Source organism: Stigmatopora argus, chromosome 9 (genome assembly GCF_051989625.1).
Source record: "Stigmatopora argus isolate UIUO_Sarg chromosome 9, RoL_Sarg_1.0, whole genome shotgun sequence".
Taxonomy (NCBI): Eukaryota; Metazoa; Chordata; class Actinopteri; order Syngnathiformes; family Syngnathidae; genus Stigmatopora; species Stigmatopora argus.
Window position 1 is genome coordinate 8,434,925 of NC_135395.1, and position 11,335 is coordinate 8,446,259.

At 47.5% G+C, this 11,335-nt stretch overlaps 1 protein-coding gene across 1 annotated transcript; it reads left to right on the top strand.

Annotated features, from left to right (window-relative positions):
- Positions 1-2,714: 2,714 nt before the first annotated feature.
- neurog1 (neurogenin 1) lies at positions 2,715-4,101 on the top strand. Its single transcript, XM_077609934.1, has one exon. It carries the CDS (start codon positions 2,980-2,982, stop codon positions 3,592-3,594), a length of 615 nt encoding a protein of 204 aa, XP_077466060.1. The 5' UTR covers positions 2,715-2,979; the 3' UTR covers positions 3,595-4,101.
- Positions 4,102-11,335: the final 7,234 nt, after the last annotated feature.

The following is an 11,335-nucleotide window of genomic DNA, read 5'->3' on the forward strand; positions in this document are numbered from 1 at the left end:
ATAAATTGGCCTCCGTCGATTTGACATGGTCACTTTTGTCCAAGTTGCGGAGGCCTAAAGAAGAAGACCATCCGTCCTTCCCTACGCCGGCCGGCCGGCCGGCCCTCCCTCCCGAGCACGGCGCACACTGGCCTGCCCCGAGCTTTCAGATGCAAACTAAGCAGACATATGGAGAGGAGGTGTGACGGGCTCCTAAAGATTGGGATTGTATGACAAATCACGTCCGAGGACGCTGGCCCCGACCCCCGCCCTCTTCCTCCGCCCCCCCATCTCCAGACAACAGCTTCATTAGGCTGAAAGAAAGTTTTCGCAGCTTTGTCGAGTCAAGACTTTGCAGCTCGTCCTCTCTTCTCCAACACTCTTTTGTTGCTCCAATTCAAGTTATTGCTCTCCAAAACAGAAGCACCCCCCCAGCCCCCTCCCCAGGCGCCCACCCACCCGTAACACGGGCGTGCCGCGCTGCATTGTGGGTGTCGTGAATGCCGACGGCAACAGTTGGTGGCAAGTGCGCGTCAGTAAAAAGTGCATCCTTCCAGTAGAAATATTTTAGTCGATGTTTTTAGGGTACAAAACGGTGCAAGATTCATTTTTAAAATTGTTTTTAAGTCTTTCAAAAAGCTTCACCAACAATTAAGACAATCCATCCGCCAGTTAGAAGGAACATACTCAATAGGGGCGTGACAATATATGGATATGGTGATATATCGCGATTCTGGGACCGCCTTTGTCACCCAGGGAAGGTTTTAATGTAATGGTGGGCGTCGTCAATCACCGGCATGAATGCGTCTCCGCCTCGCGCCGTCCGTCGCGTCCCGGGACGGTTTTCCTTTTCAGCCGTCGCCCGCTGTTTGCTCGCCGGATAATTTAGCTCCTCCGAGCGGCGCCGTGGAAACGAGGCGTCGGGAAATGGACGCTGGGGCGAGACGCCCGGGGCCTCGCCCGGCGGATTTTTGGGAGAGGTCGCTCCAAGGTGACTGGAGTTATTTGTCAGAAATTCTGACAAGTGAATCTTATGCAAATGCATGATTGTTCGATGGAGTACAATTAGGGCCAATTAAATAAAATGTAACATTTTTTTGTTATGCTGTAATATGTACAGTTAAGTAACAATGGTTTTAAACACACCATTATGTAAAACTACAATCTTTTTTCTCGAAGTTTGTCAAATGATCACAATTGGAATTTAATGTTCCATATAGTTAGATAATATTCCAACTTTTTTGTAATATGTAAGATAGTAACCCATAGTACAGATTACCCCTTTAGTCATGTAATACAAAGTTAAATAACATTACGACTTTAAACTCTAGATCAAGGGTGTCAAAGGTCGGGTTGGTTTGCGGGCCGCATTAACGTCAACTCGATGTCACGTGGGCGAGACCATTTGAGATATAATTAGTTTTTTTTTTAAATCGGATTAAAATAACTGGATCAAAAGCCATAAATATTCAGGTTTTTAATAGATCTAAAACAATGTTTATTTGATCTTTTTTCTTATAATATAATATACATCTGTAATCGTCATTTGAATTTGATCCTAAAACAGAAAGTCTGCACTCGTGATTCACTTTCTCAGGCCGCACAAAATGATGCGGTGGGCCAGATTTGGCCCCCAGGCTGCCTCTTTGACACCTGTGCTCTAGATGATTCCTAATGTTACAAATTTTGTATTATTATATACACATATATCACAACTTTAATTTCTTAGTTTCATACATTAGGTTACATCGACTTTACTTATTCCACCTTTTTTCTAGTAATACTTCCATCTTATCATATGACATCAGCTCATAACACGACGTAATCCTTTTCCCATTTTCAATGTCTTTCACCTGTTTTAATATACATATTTATTTATTTTTATTTGTCTTTGCTAAAAGTACTTATTAAACAAAGATTGACTATTCCAATTAGGGTCAAATTTACCCCCTCGACTCAAATGGTGGGACCACAGTGGTGCTTTTTTTTCTTGCAGGTCCCACAAACGTGACTTGTGTTTCCACTTGTGTGTGGCGATGGGGACGCTGGAGGGGGTGGGGGGTGGGGGGTGGGGGAGGTGTTTTTTTGGAGGGGGGGCTTGGTCTCGGGGGTCCGTGTCTGGTGTCTTAATCCTGTCAGAGCTGCTCTCCGCACAGACCTCTCACTCCAGCGCTTTTCTCTTTCACTTGTTTTCTTTGGGCCTTTTCTTTGGCTCCCCTCATGGGGCGGCCTTCCAAAAAAGGGGGGTCCGGGGGTGGGGTCATCAAGGGTGCAAAAAGTACACAAAGCAAATCAAATGAACACGTTCCCATGAAAGGAGAAAAAAACTCGTTGCATATCCGAGCGCATTCGCAAACAAAAAGTTTTGGACACATTTGGATGCTAGCTAACGCTAAAAGGCGAAAGCTCGCAATTTGGGTCGTTTCCTTGTTAAGTCATCGGCCTCCATTGAATGCGATACACGTCCAATCCAATGGTGTGTGAATCACTTGTTTCTTGTTTATTTTAAAGCATTTTCAGGTCACCCGCTATCGATTTTGGGGATTTCCTGGGTCAGTTCCTGTAATCATTTGCGACTGATTTTAGGGCATTTCTGGGTCACTTTCTGCAGATTTGGGGTCTTTTTTTACCCAACTGAAAAGCCTTATTTCCTGAATTTTTGGACGTGTTGACGGCATGGAGTGAACCAAAAAAAAGAGGATCATAATAATTGGGAGCATCTCAGGTCTCAGGCACTTTGTTTTGATTGACAGCAGCCTCTTCGGCGTCCACTTGACGGAACGTCACGTGAGCGCGTGCAGGACGCTCACTTGTCTCGGCAGCCCCGCCCCTCCCCGGCTCGGGAGCCCCGCCCAGCGATCGGCGGCGGCACGCTCCCCGCCGATACGCAAATGAGCACCTCCCGCGGCACGGGGCCATTGACAGGCCCCCGCCATTGTACGCGTGCGCTATAAATGCCGGGCTGAGGTCGGTCGTGTGCCACCACGCTCGCCGGCACACATGGACGCGCGCCACCTCCCGTTCCCGTCGTCGAGCGACGAAGACGACGATGACGACTCCCGCTCCAACACCAGCACCAGCACGCGCTCGCGCTCGCATTCACGTTCGAGCTCCGGCTCCGTCTGCGGCTCGTCGCGCTCGGCCTCCCCCGGGCCGCCCAAGAAGACTCCAAGGCGGCGTCGTCGGGGGCGGACCCCGGCTCCGGCCGCGGGACCGCGCGTGGTGCGCAAGAGTCGCCGCCTGAAGGCTAACGATCGCGAGCGAAACCGGATGCAGAATCTGAACGGCGCACTGGACCAACTCCGCCGCGTCCTGCCGGCCCTCCCAGACGAGAGCAAGTTGACCAAGATCGAGACGCTGCGTCTGGCCCACAACTACATCTGGGCCTTGGCCGAGACCCTGCGCATGGCCGACCTCCTGCCGGGCGCACCGTTCCCCGAGCAGCACCAGCAGCAGCAGCGAGCCACCGAAGAACGTTGGTCGTCTTCCTCCTCCTCGTCCTCGTCTCCGTCGCCGTCTTCACCCGACAGCGGGGGCGCTCTCCGGCACGAGGACGCGCTGTGGGGGGCCGCGCGAGCCGGCCTCTTGCACGGGCGACCCCCGCTCACCGCTTAGCTGCGCGGGACGGACTTTTTTTTTATTGAATTTTTTATTTTTGTTGTTGTCTTTTTTTTTTGCTTTATTTATTGCTGCGAGCTTTTTTTGTACAGAAAACGAGATTTTATTCTATTGACTCACTGACACTTTGGGGCGCAATAAAGTTTTCAGCCTTTTGATACACACGCACGAACTGTTCTTGGGAACTCATTTCTTACGCACACGCGAGTCCATTTGTCTTGACTGGAAATGTCATTTGTGACGTTTGTTATTCTCGTTTTTGGGAAGTTGTGCAAAAAACAGATGGGATGAAAATGTCACTTAACAAACACCATTTTCCCCCCTATGGAGTTTGGGGTGCCAAAATAAAATGAATAAATGCACAATTGAATCTTTAAAATGCTGATTCCAATATTGATTTTAATTCATTCATTCCCATTTTAAGCATATTGATTTATTTCTTTAGTTGTGTATTTAAATTTCAAATTTGCACTCCTGCTCCTCCATATTATTCATAGCAGAAAGAATCTAGTTTCATGAAAAAAAAATCTAATAGTGAGCAGGGAACACCATGTCAATGTAATCATTAGACCTTTTGACTAAAATAGACGATCAGAATATAAATAAATAAAATATCAGTGACTTCAATTTCATTTTTATCATGTTTCATAATGAAGAAAAACATTTCCAGTGCATGGCTATCCTAAGCAATGGCAAACATTGTTGCACTGTTTTAGCCAATCAAATGCCATTAGTAGATTTAGATCCTCGTTACATAAGTCACATTTGTTGAATGAATATCCTTTTTTTCATGTCACATGGTTGTTCCCAATCCTTTTAGCTGACGTCATGTTGACATTTTGATTTGTTTATTCAACACAACAATTTGGCTTAAAAAAATATGGACCGCTTGACGTCAGAAAATGGCATATAATTTCATTTTTTAGTGTACACTTTATTTTTTATTTTTTTAAAGGCTAAAGGTTTATGTCCAGATGGGATGTTGGGCCAAAGTCATTTGTTGGGAAGGGTCGCTGATAAATGAGATGCAAGGTCTTGAGTTTGGAACATCAACACATGAGAAGCACCTGCCATTTTTTTGGGGGGGGGGGAAACCAATCCATTATTTCCTTCTCTTTTATGAATCGTAAATTTGAAATATCCTCTAAAGACCCTGGACTCGCATTCAAAGGACAAATGGGAGGCCGCTAGTAACCAGTGGAATACGGATTGACCATTAAAAGAAATGTCTTCAGAAAGGAAAAAGTCAAAAGCCCGCTGAAGCTCAAACGTACAAAGACAAGAACACACACACACGCACACACACACACGCACGCACACACACACACACACACACACACACACACACACACACACACGCTGCCTGGGGCATTGGGGCCCGCCCCCTAAGTGACAGGAAAGTGTCAATCAAGAGAGCAGCCATGCAATATGAACACACACATTGCTTTTGCCAACATTGGAGAAGTTCACGCTGATAGCATCCAAGCAAGTCAAGCAGATGGACCAAGACCCCATCCCACCCCACCCATTCCTCCAGATAACCTCCGACTCCTCCCCCAAGACCCCCGCGCCGCACCTCGTCTCCCGGATCGCACCTGTAAAGCCCCGAGGCGCACTCTGCGACTCATTTGTTCGACGAGAGGCCCGGCGCCGACGTACCGCCACGGTCAGCTCTCATTTGTCCACTTGACAAAAAATGTTTCATCAAGCCCGTTCCCATCAAGATTTTATTAACCATTTCCAAGCCGCAGTTACATTCGCCCTCTGCCATCAAAACAGTGCCTTCAACGGCAGCCAATGAGTTCATAGCAAACCTTGAAATGCCCCAAAAGTGCCAGGAAGTCACCCGGAAATGCCCTAAAATCAGCAGGAACCGACAAGGAAAGGAGAAGCATCCCGGAAATACAGTGGTCTGGTCCACAAGAGATCTTAGGAAGAATGCAACAATCGAAAGGAGTCCAAAAAGCTTCCCTTGCCTCTTCCAAAAGTGCCACGCCACGACGGCGTCGACCCGGCGAGCGGACGGATCGGACTCGGACGGGCGCTCGGCAATTAGCATGAAATTCTTAACGAGCGGCACAAAAGTCATCCGGAGGGCGAGGGGCTCCTGGCTGTGAGCCCCCCACCCCGTCTCGCCCTCCCCGTCGAACTCTGACCTCCGCAAAGACTTGGGCAATTTCCACAGCAATAAAGCGTCTCCATGGCGACTGGACAGCGACAGATTGGGCGAGTTGCTGTCCAATTTGGGATATTATTTTCAAAGACATGGAAAAAAATTCTTAGGTGTTTCCAAATGCTGCAGCCATCGGGACATGACTCGTATTAAATACCCCAGAATTAACGAGAAAGTGACCCACAGTCATAAGGAAATGACCTGAAATGCCCCAAAATTGGGTAAATTGATCGACAGGAAATGACCCATCTTGACTAGGAGGTTGTAATCCTGGGTGTTTTTTTTTATTGAACTGAATGGCAAAAGATTTCGGACAAGAAGGATAGACGGTCCGGTTCGACGGGGGGTGGGCGGGGCCAGTCCCAAGCGCCTAATGAGGCCCTCCTTGCGTGTCTTTGCCAGCAACTCAAAAAGCTTGCAATGCCATGTGAAGGAACGGATAAATCAGGTGTTGAGCACAATGATGGCGGCGAGGGCGAGGTGTGTGTCGGAGGAGGGTGTGTATGTGTGTGTGTGTGTGTGTGGGAGGGGGGGGGGCGTAGGGCCAGAGGGACGGGCGGGCTTGATGTTGGGGAGCCGAGGAGCGCCGTGATGTAAAATAGTTAAAAGCTTATTAGAAGCTCTTTCAGGCTTTTGCTGCTGGGGACTTTGTTTGGGGGACACCCTGAGCTCCTTTCAAGTGATTGTCAAGGGGCCCATTGAGAGGAGGGGCCGGCCTTCTCAAAGCCCCTTTACAATCCCACCCAACTCCCCACAGGCGCATGGCCTTTAGCTCCGTTACTGATTCACCCCGAACCCAGGCCGCCTTCTGCCGCTTTTGTCCGACCGGGAGCCAGAGCGGGCACCGGGGGGGATTTTGGGGGGGGGGAGCTGGACCGGAGCGTCCGCCGTGGCGAGGAAAAAGAGAAAAAAAACCAAAAAAAACTAGTGACGGACCGCGCTCCGTGCGTGTGTCGGGCGGGGGGGGTCTTTGGCGGCGTGCGGGTCTGTTAAACACGGCCGGCCTGAATGGGGCGGGTCCGCCGATAGAAAAGGTGGAGGCCTGATCCCTTCTCTCTTTTCTCTCTCTTTCTTTGGGGACCCCCCCCTCGCCGCCCCCACCCTCCATTCACATAAAAGAGAAGAACAAAATTCCAAGTGGGCCTATTGGTGCCGTACTTAGATTAATTAGAGGCTCCTTTAGAGGCCATTCAGACCCCCTCTCAAACGGGGGTCCCGCTCAAAAGTTCTCACATCCATTTGCATTTGTTTGTGTGGCAGGGGGGCTCTTCGCGCCGGTGGAAGGGGGGGTCAGGCGAAATATTCTTTTAATGGCTTTTTCACGACGTTACGCTTTTTACGCCGGTCAACGAGGGCGTCGGCCCAGGAAAGGCCGACGGAGACGTTTGTTTGTGCGCGCGCTGGCGGAAACCAACAAAGTTGAGGACATTGATCGGCCGGCTCGCACAAAAGCAGGTGGCGCACGCTTTTATCAGAAGGCAAACTGACCCCGCGGCAGTTTGGTGGCGCTCTTCCTGGAGCACCTGTGCGTACGGCAAAGCAATTCAAAGCAAACTTTGGTGGAATCGGGTTTTTTAATGATTTGTGAATTCAATTGAGTACAGACACTCCTCAACTTACGAACGCAATTGGTTCCGAGCGATTGTTCATAAGTTGAATTTGTTTGTAAGTTGATTTAGTGCTATATTTTGTATTATAATTTATGTTTAAGGCCTATATAAGTATATTGAAGGTTTATATAAGTGCATTTGTATGTTTAAGGCTTGTATAAGTAACACGCATTGGTTTGTACTGAAAAAAAAAACATTTAATAAAATGGAGAGAATATGTACAGTACTGTAGAGAGAGAGAGAGATTTATGTATTAGAAACTGGCCAAAAGAAGCGACCTAATGACGATTGCACAGTTTTCTTCTTTTTTTCATCATAAATGATGCAGTAGCACTGTATGGCATCATTCAATTGATTTGCAAACTTTGTGCAACGTTCAATATTTGGGTCCTGCTGCTCGATCTTTCTGTTTATAAATGGTACTGAATGTGCAACGCTCACCACTTTCTGACGCGCATCAAGCTTCGTTATTATTGCCACTCGTTTCAAATGAAATGGCTTGCCTCTTCCTTGCAACTCCCTCAATAGAAGCCTTTAGCTTTTTACCAACCATATTCAATATTGGATGCATGAGATATTTAATGATACAAATGAAAAAGGTTCTTTGCACACTGGAGATACATTCACGCACTTCCGCATTGCAACGAAGAAGGTAGATGCTGGGTGAGCTGAGCTCTCACAGCGCCAGGCGTCGGTATTAGCGGCGGAAAGAAGTACTACTCCGAAAAAGACGCGAAATACAAAATTGGACTTGCGAACATTTTTGGACTTAAACGCAATTTGCAGACATGTTCGTATGTACCGTTGTTCGTAAGTTGAATGTTCGTAAGTAGGGGAGCGTCTGTATCTGGGTTAGAAGAAAGCTTTCAATCAAAATTTGCTGCTTGGATGATTCGTTTGGTGAGAGTGGCGTTGTGATGCTTTCTTTTGAAAGTGCTGCATTAAGTTTTGAACTCATTAACGATTAGCACAAGGCTAGCGCTAGTCACGAGTGGCTCATCGCTGCACTTGCAGTAATATGTACACTTGCGTGAATGCTAAATGTGCTGCTAGTTATGGAATGTACTTTTGATTCATTTTCTGTGTGTAGAACGCTTGTGATTTTCATATTTGTCAGTGAGAATAGGTATAAAAATGTAATTAGTTGAGTGTTTAATGCGCATTGAATTGCACGTTAAAAAAGACAAATGGGGTCAAAGGGAATTTGCGTCAACGCCAACGTGTTCAATTGAGCACGCTCTATATTTTGAATTTGAAATCCTCCAAAATGTTTGACAAGATGAGATTTTGTGGCAATTTTTCATCTTTTCTTTTAAGGCCGGTTGGGTGTCCTGTCTGTCGATAGGTCAAATGTCAGGCCAACAACAGGCAACGGTCACGCCGCTTTCACCTTTGACCTCTTGTGAAGATCAACTTTCTTCCTTCTTGTTCTCCGCTCGCTGGACGACGAAATCGGATGTTAGACCAAATTTCCTAACGCAAATACCTTAAATCCACTTACAGACATCACCAAATGCTTTTCTGTCGTAGTCTCCACTCCACTTGGGTACAAAAATCACAGTTGTAAATCACAAATGTTGACTCTTTTGATACAAAAAAAAATGCTAATATTATGAGACAAGAAAAAAGTGAGTAAAGTACAGCTAATGTAGCTAAATGACCTGTCAAATATACTTTACGTAGCTAGGCGCTAATACGCTTGTACGTAGCAACTAATTAGCTCAATTGCATCCATACATTTTCCAAAAAGGTACTTGATTTACCCATTTAATATTATGACTTTTCTTCTCGTATCATGACTTTTAACTCAAAATATTTGATAAGTCATGAGTTGAAACATGAATTATTCTGACTTTTAGCTTTTAACATTACAGGACAGTACTTTATAAGTCCGTGTCGCTTTCTTGCAGGTGGTTTAGTTCACTCGCTAACAGTCACCGTTTTGTTTCCTGCTTTTTTTCCCACCTAAAATTTCTTCTTAGCGCGAGCCAAACGTCGCGTGCGGGTCCGAAGCCTTAATTGTCGGACCCTCGGGGCTTTGAGTAAGTCTTGGACTTTACAGGCATGACAAATGGCAACTAAAAGAGCGTCTTACTTTACTACCGTTGGCCGGCACGCCTCCAGCGGCTGTCGACGGACGGCGGCGGGCTAGCCAAGCTAGCGCCAGCGCTATTAAACTCCTTTTTGGATTTCTCGTTAAACTTACCAGAGGATGAATCGACAACAAATAACCTGGTGGATATTTTAGCCCGCTCAAAACGGCACAAATGGAGAATGACAGTTGAATTCTAAAATATCAGCTAGCATTCTTCTGAAAATGGCTACCGTATTTTGGGGAGTAGAAGTCGCAATTGACAAAGAATCTAAAATCAGATGGAAAAAATGTATAGGGATCATACTGGAGTATAAGTTAATTTTTTTTGGTGGGCACTTTATTAGAAACCAAGAATAATTATATGTTCAATTAAGAGTGTCATTGGGAACAACAGACACAATAAGCATCTCTTAATGTAACATTTTTTCGATAACTTTAACCTTAAAATACAAGCTATTGGCGGTCCAAGTGCAAAATAGACATACGTCACAGGCCCAGCTCAACTACAAAAAAGTGCGACTTATAGTCCGGAAAATACGGGATGTGTATATTTCTGGGAAGAAAAATATGAATATTTCGATTTGTCACGTCCAGGTGGAAATGACGTGATACCGTTACACCCCAAGTATTTTCTGCTCAGTCCCTCGGAAGTTTCTCTAATTGGACTGGTGAGAAAGGGGGCGTGGTCCAGGCCCACAACGGCAACCCGATCCACCGGGCGCCGCCTTTCCCAGACTTTTGTTTTGTTTTTTGAAAGGCGGCCGTGCGGGCGGGGCATGCGCCCGGGTCGCCAGGGCGACCCGCACGCGACTGACGTCCGGCGCGGCGTGAGGAGAAATCCTCGCAAAATGCCCCGACGCCGGCGGACGCGTCCGTGCGTGTCGCTCAACCGACAATACGCACGAGAGGTGACGAATGGCCCCGCCCCCTCACCGTCATTTCATTCCAAAATAAGATATTGACAGACGGGCCGCCGTCGGTCTCGCCCTCTCCAACTCTTTTGGGGGATCAGCGCGGATTTGGCTTGACACCGCGGTCGCGTGACGCCATCTTGGCTCAAAGTAGATCCTGGAAATACAACAAACGGGAAATATTTGGCCCCCCAAGGACTTTTTTGCTCTCATTTCCTGTAGACCTCAGGTCACTAAATCCATTGTGGGTCAACTCTTGGTTTACTCATTGACACCGCTCGATGTTCAATCCCCTAAGAAACGTTTAGTCGCCCCTCCCCGTCCAATGAGTGCAGAATGAGGACGTGTTTTGCGTTTTTTCCACTTTTGCTCATTTTTGCGTTTAGAGTTGTTATTGGGGCTTTGATATCATTATTTAAGACAAGATTCAGACAGCAGAAATGATAGCGCGGGGCGTCGTTAAGTCGAAACGTCGTAGGTTGAGGACATCGTAACCCGACTATTCTTTGGATCCGATTGACCAAAACCCCGACAGTCGGAAAAGGACGGCCGAAGACGAGCTCAGGCGGAGAAAAGCGATCCCGTATCATCGTCCCCGAGCCATCTGTCACAGCGTCTTTTCCAAGCTTCTTCATTCGGGCCGCCGACGGGACCCCGCGGCCCCCAAACGGCGAGCTGGTGGCGGTGGCGGCGGCGAGGGGGGCGTCACCACCCCCCCGGCCCCCCAATTGTGTCTGAGTGCGGCCAAGAAAAGCAAAGCACTCTTCTATAGCTTTTTGATTGCCTTTCAATCCTCTGACACCCACTCCGTTCTGCATGGCGAACCCGTGTGTGCGTGCCTGTGGCTTAGCGAGGAGATTTAGTGAGGTGGGGACCGGCGGGGGACGTGAGGGGTGCTGGGGGGCTCCTCCGTACAGAGGTGATTTTTCAGGGGGAAGTAAAACGGGGC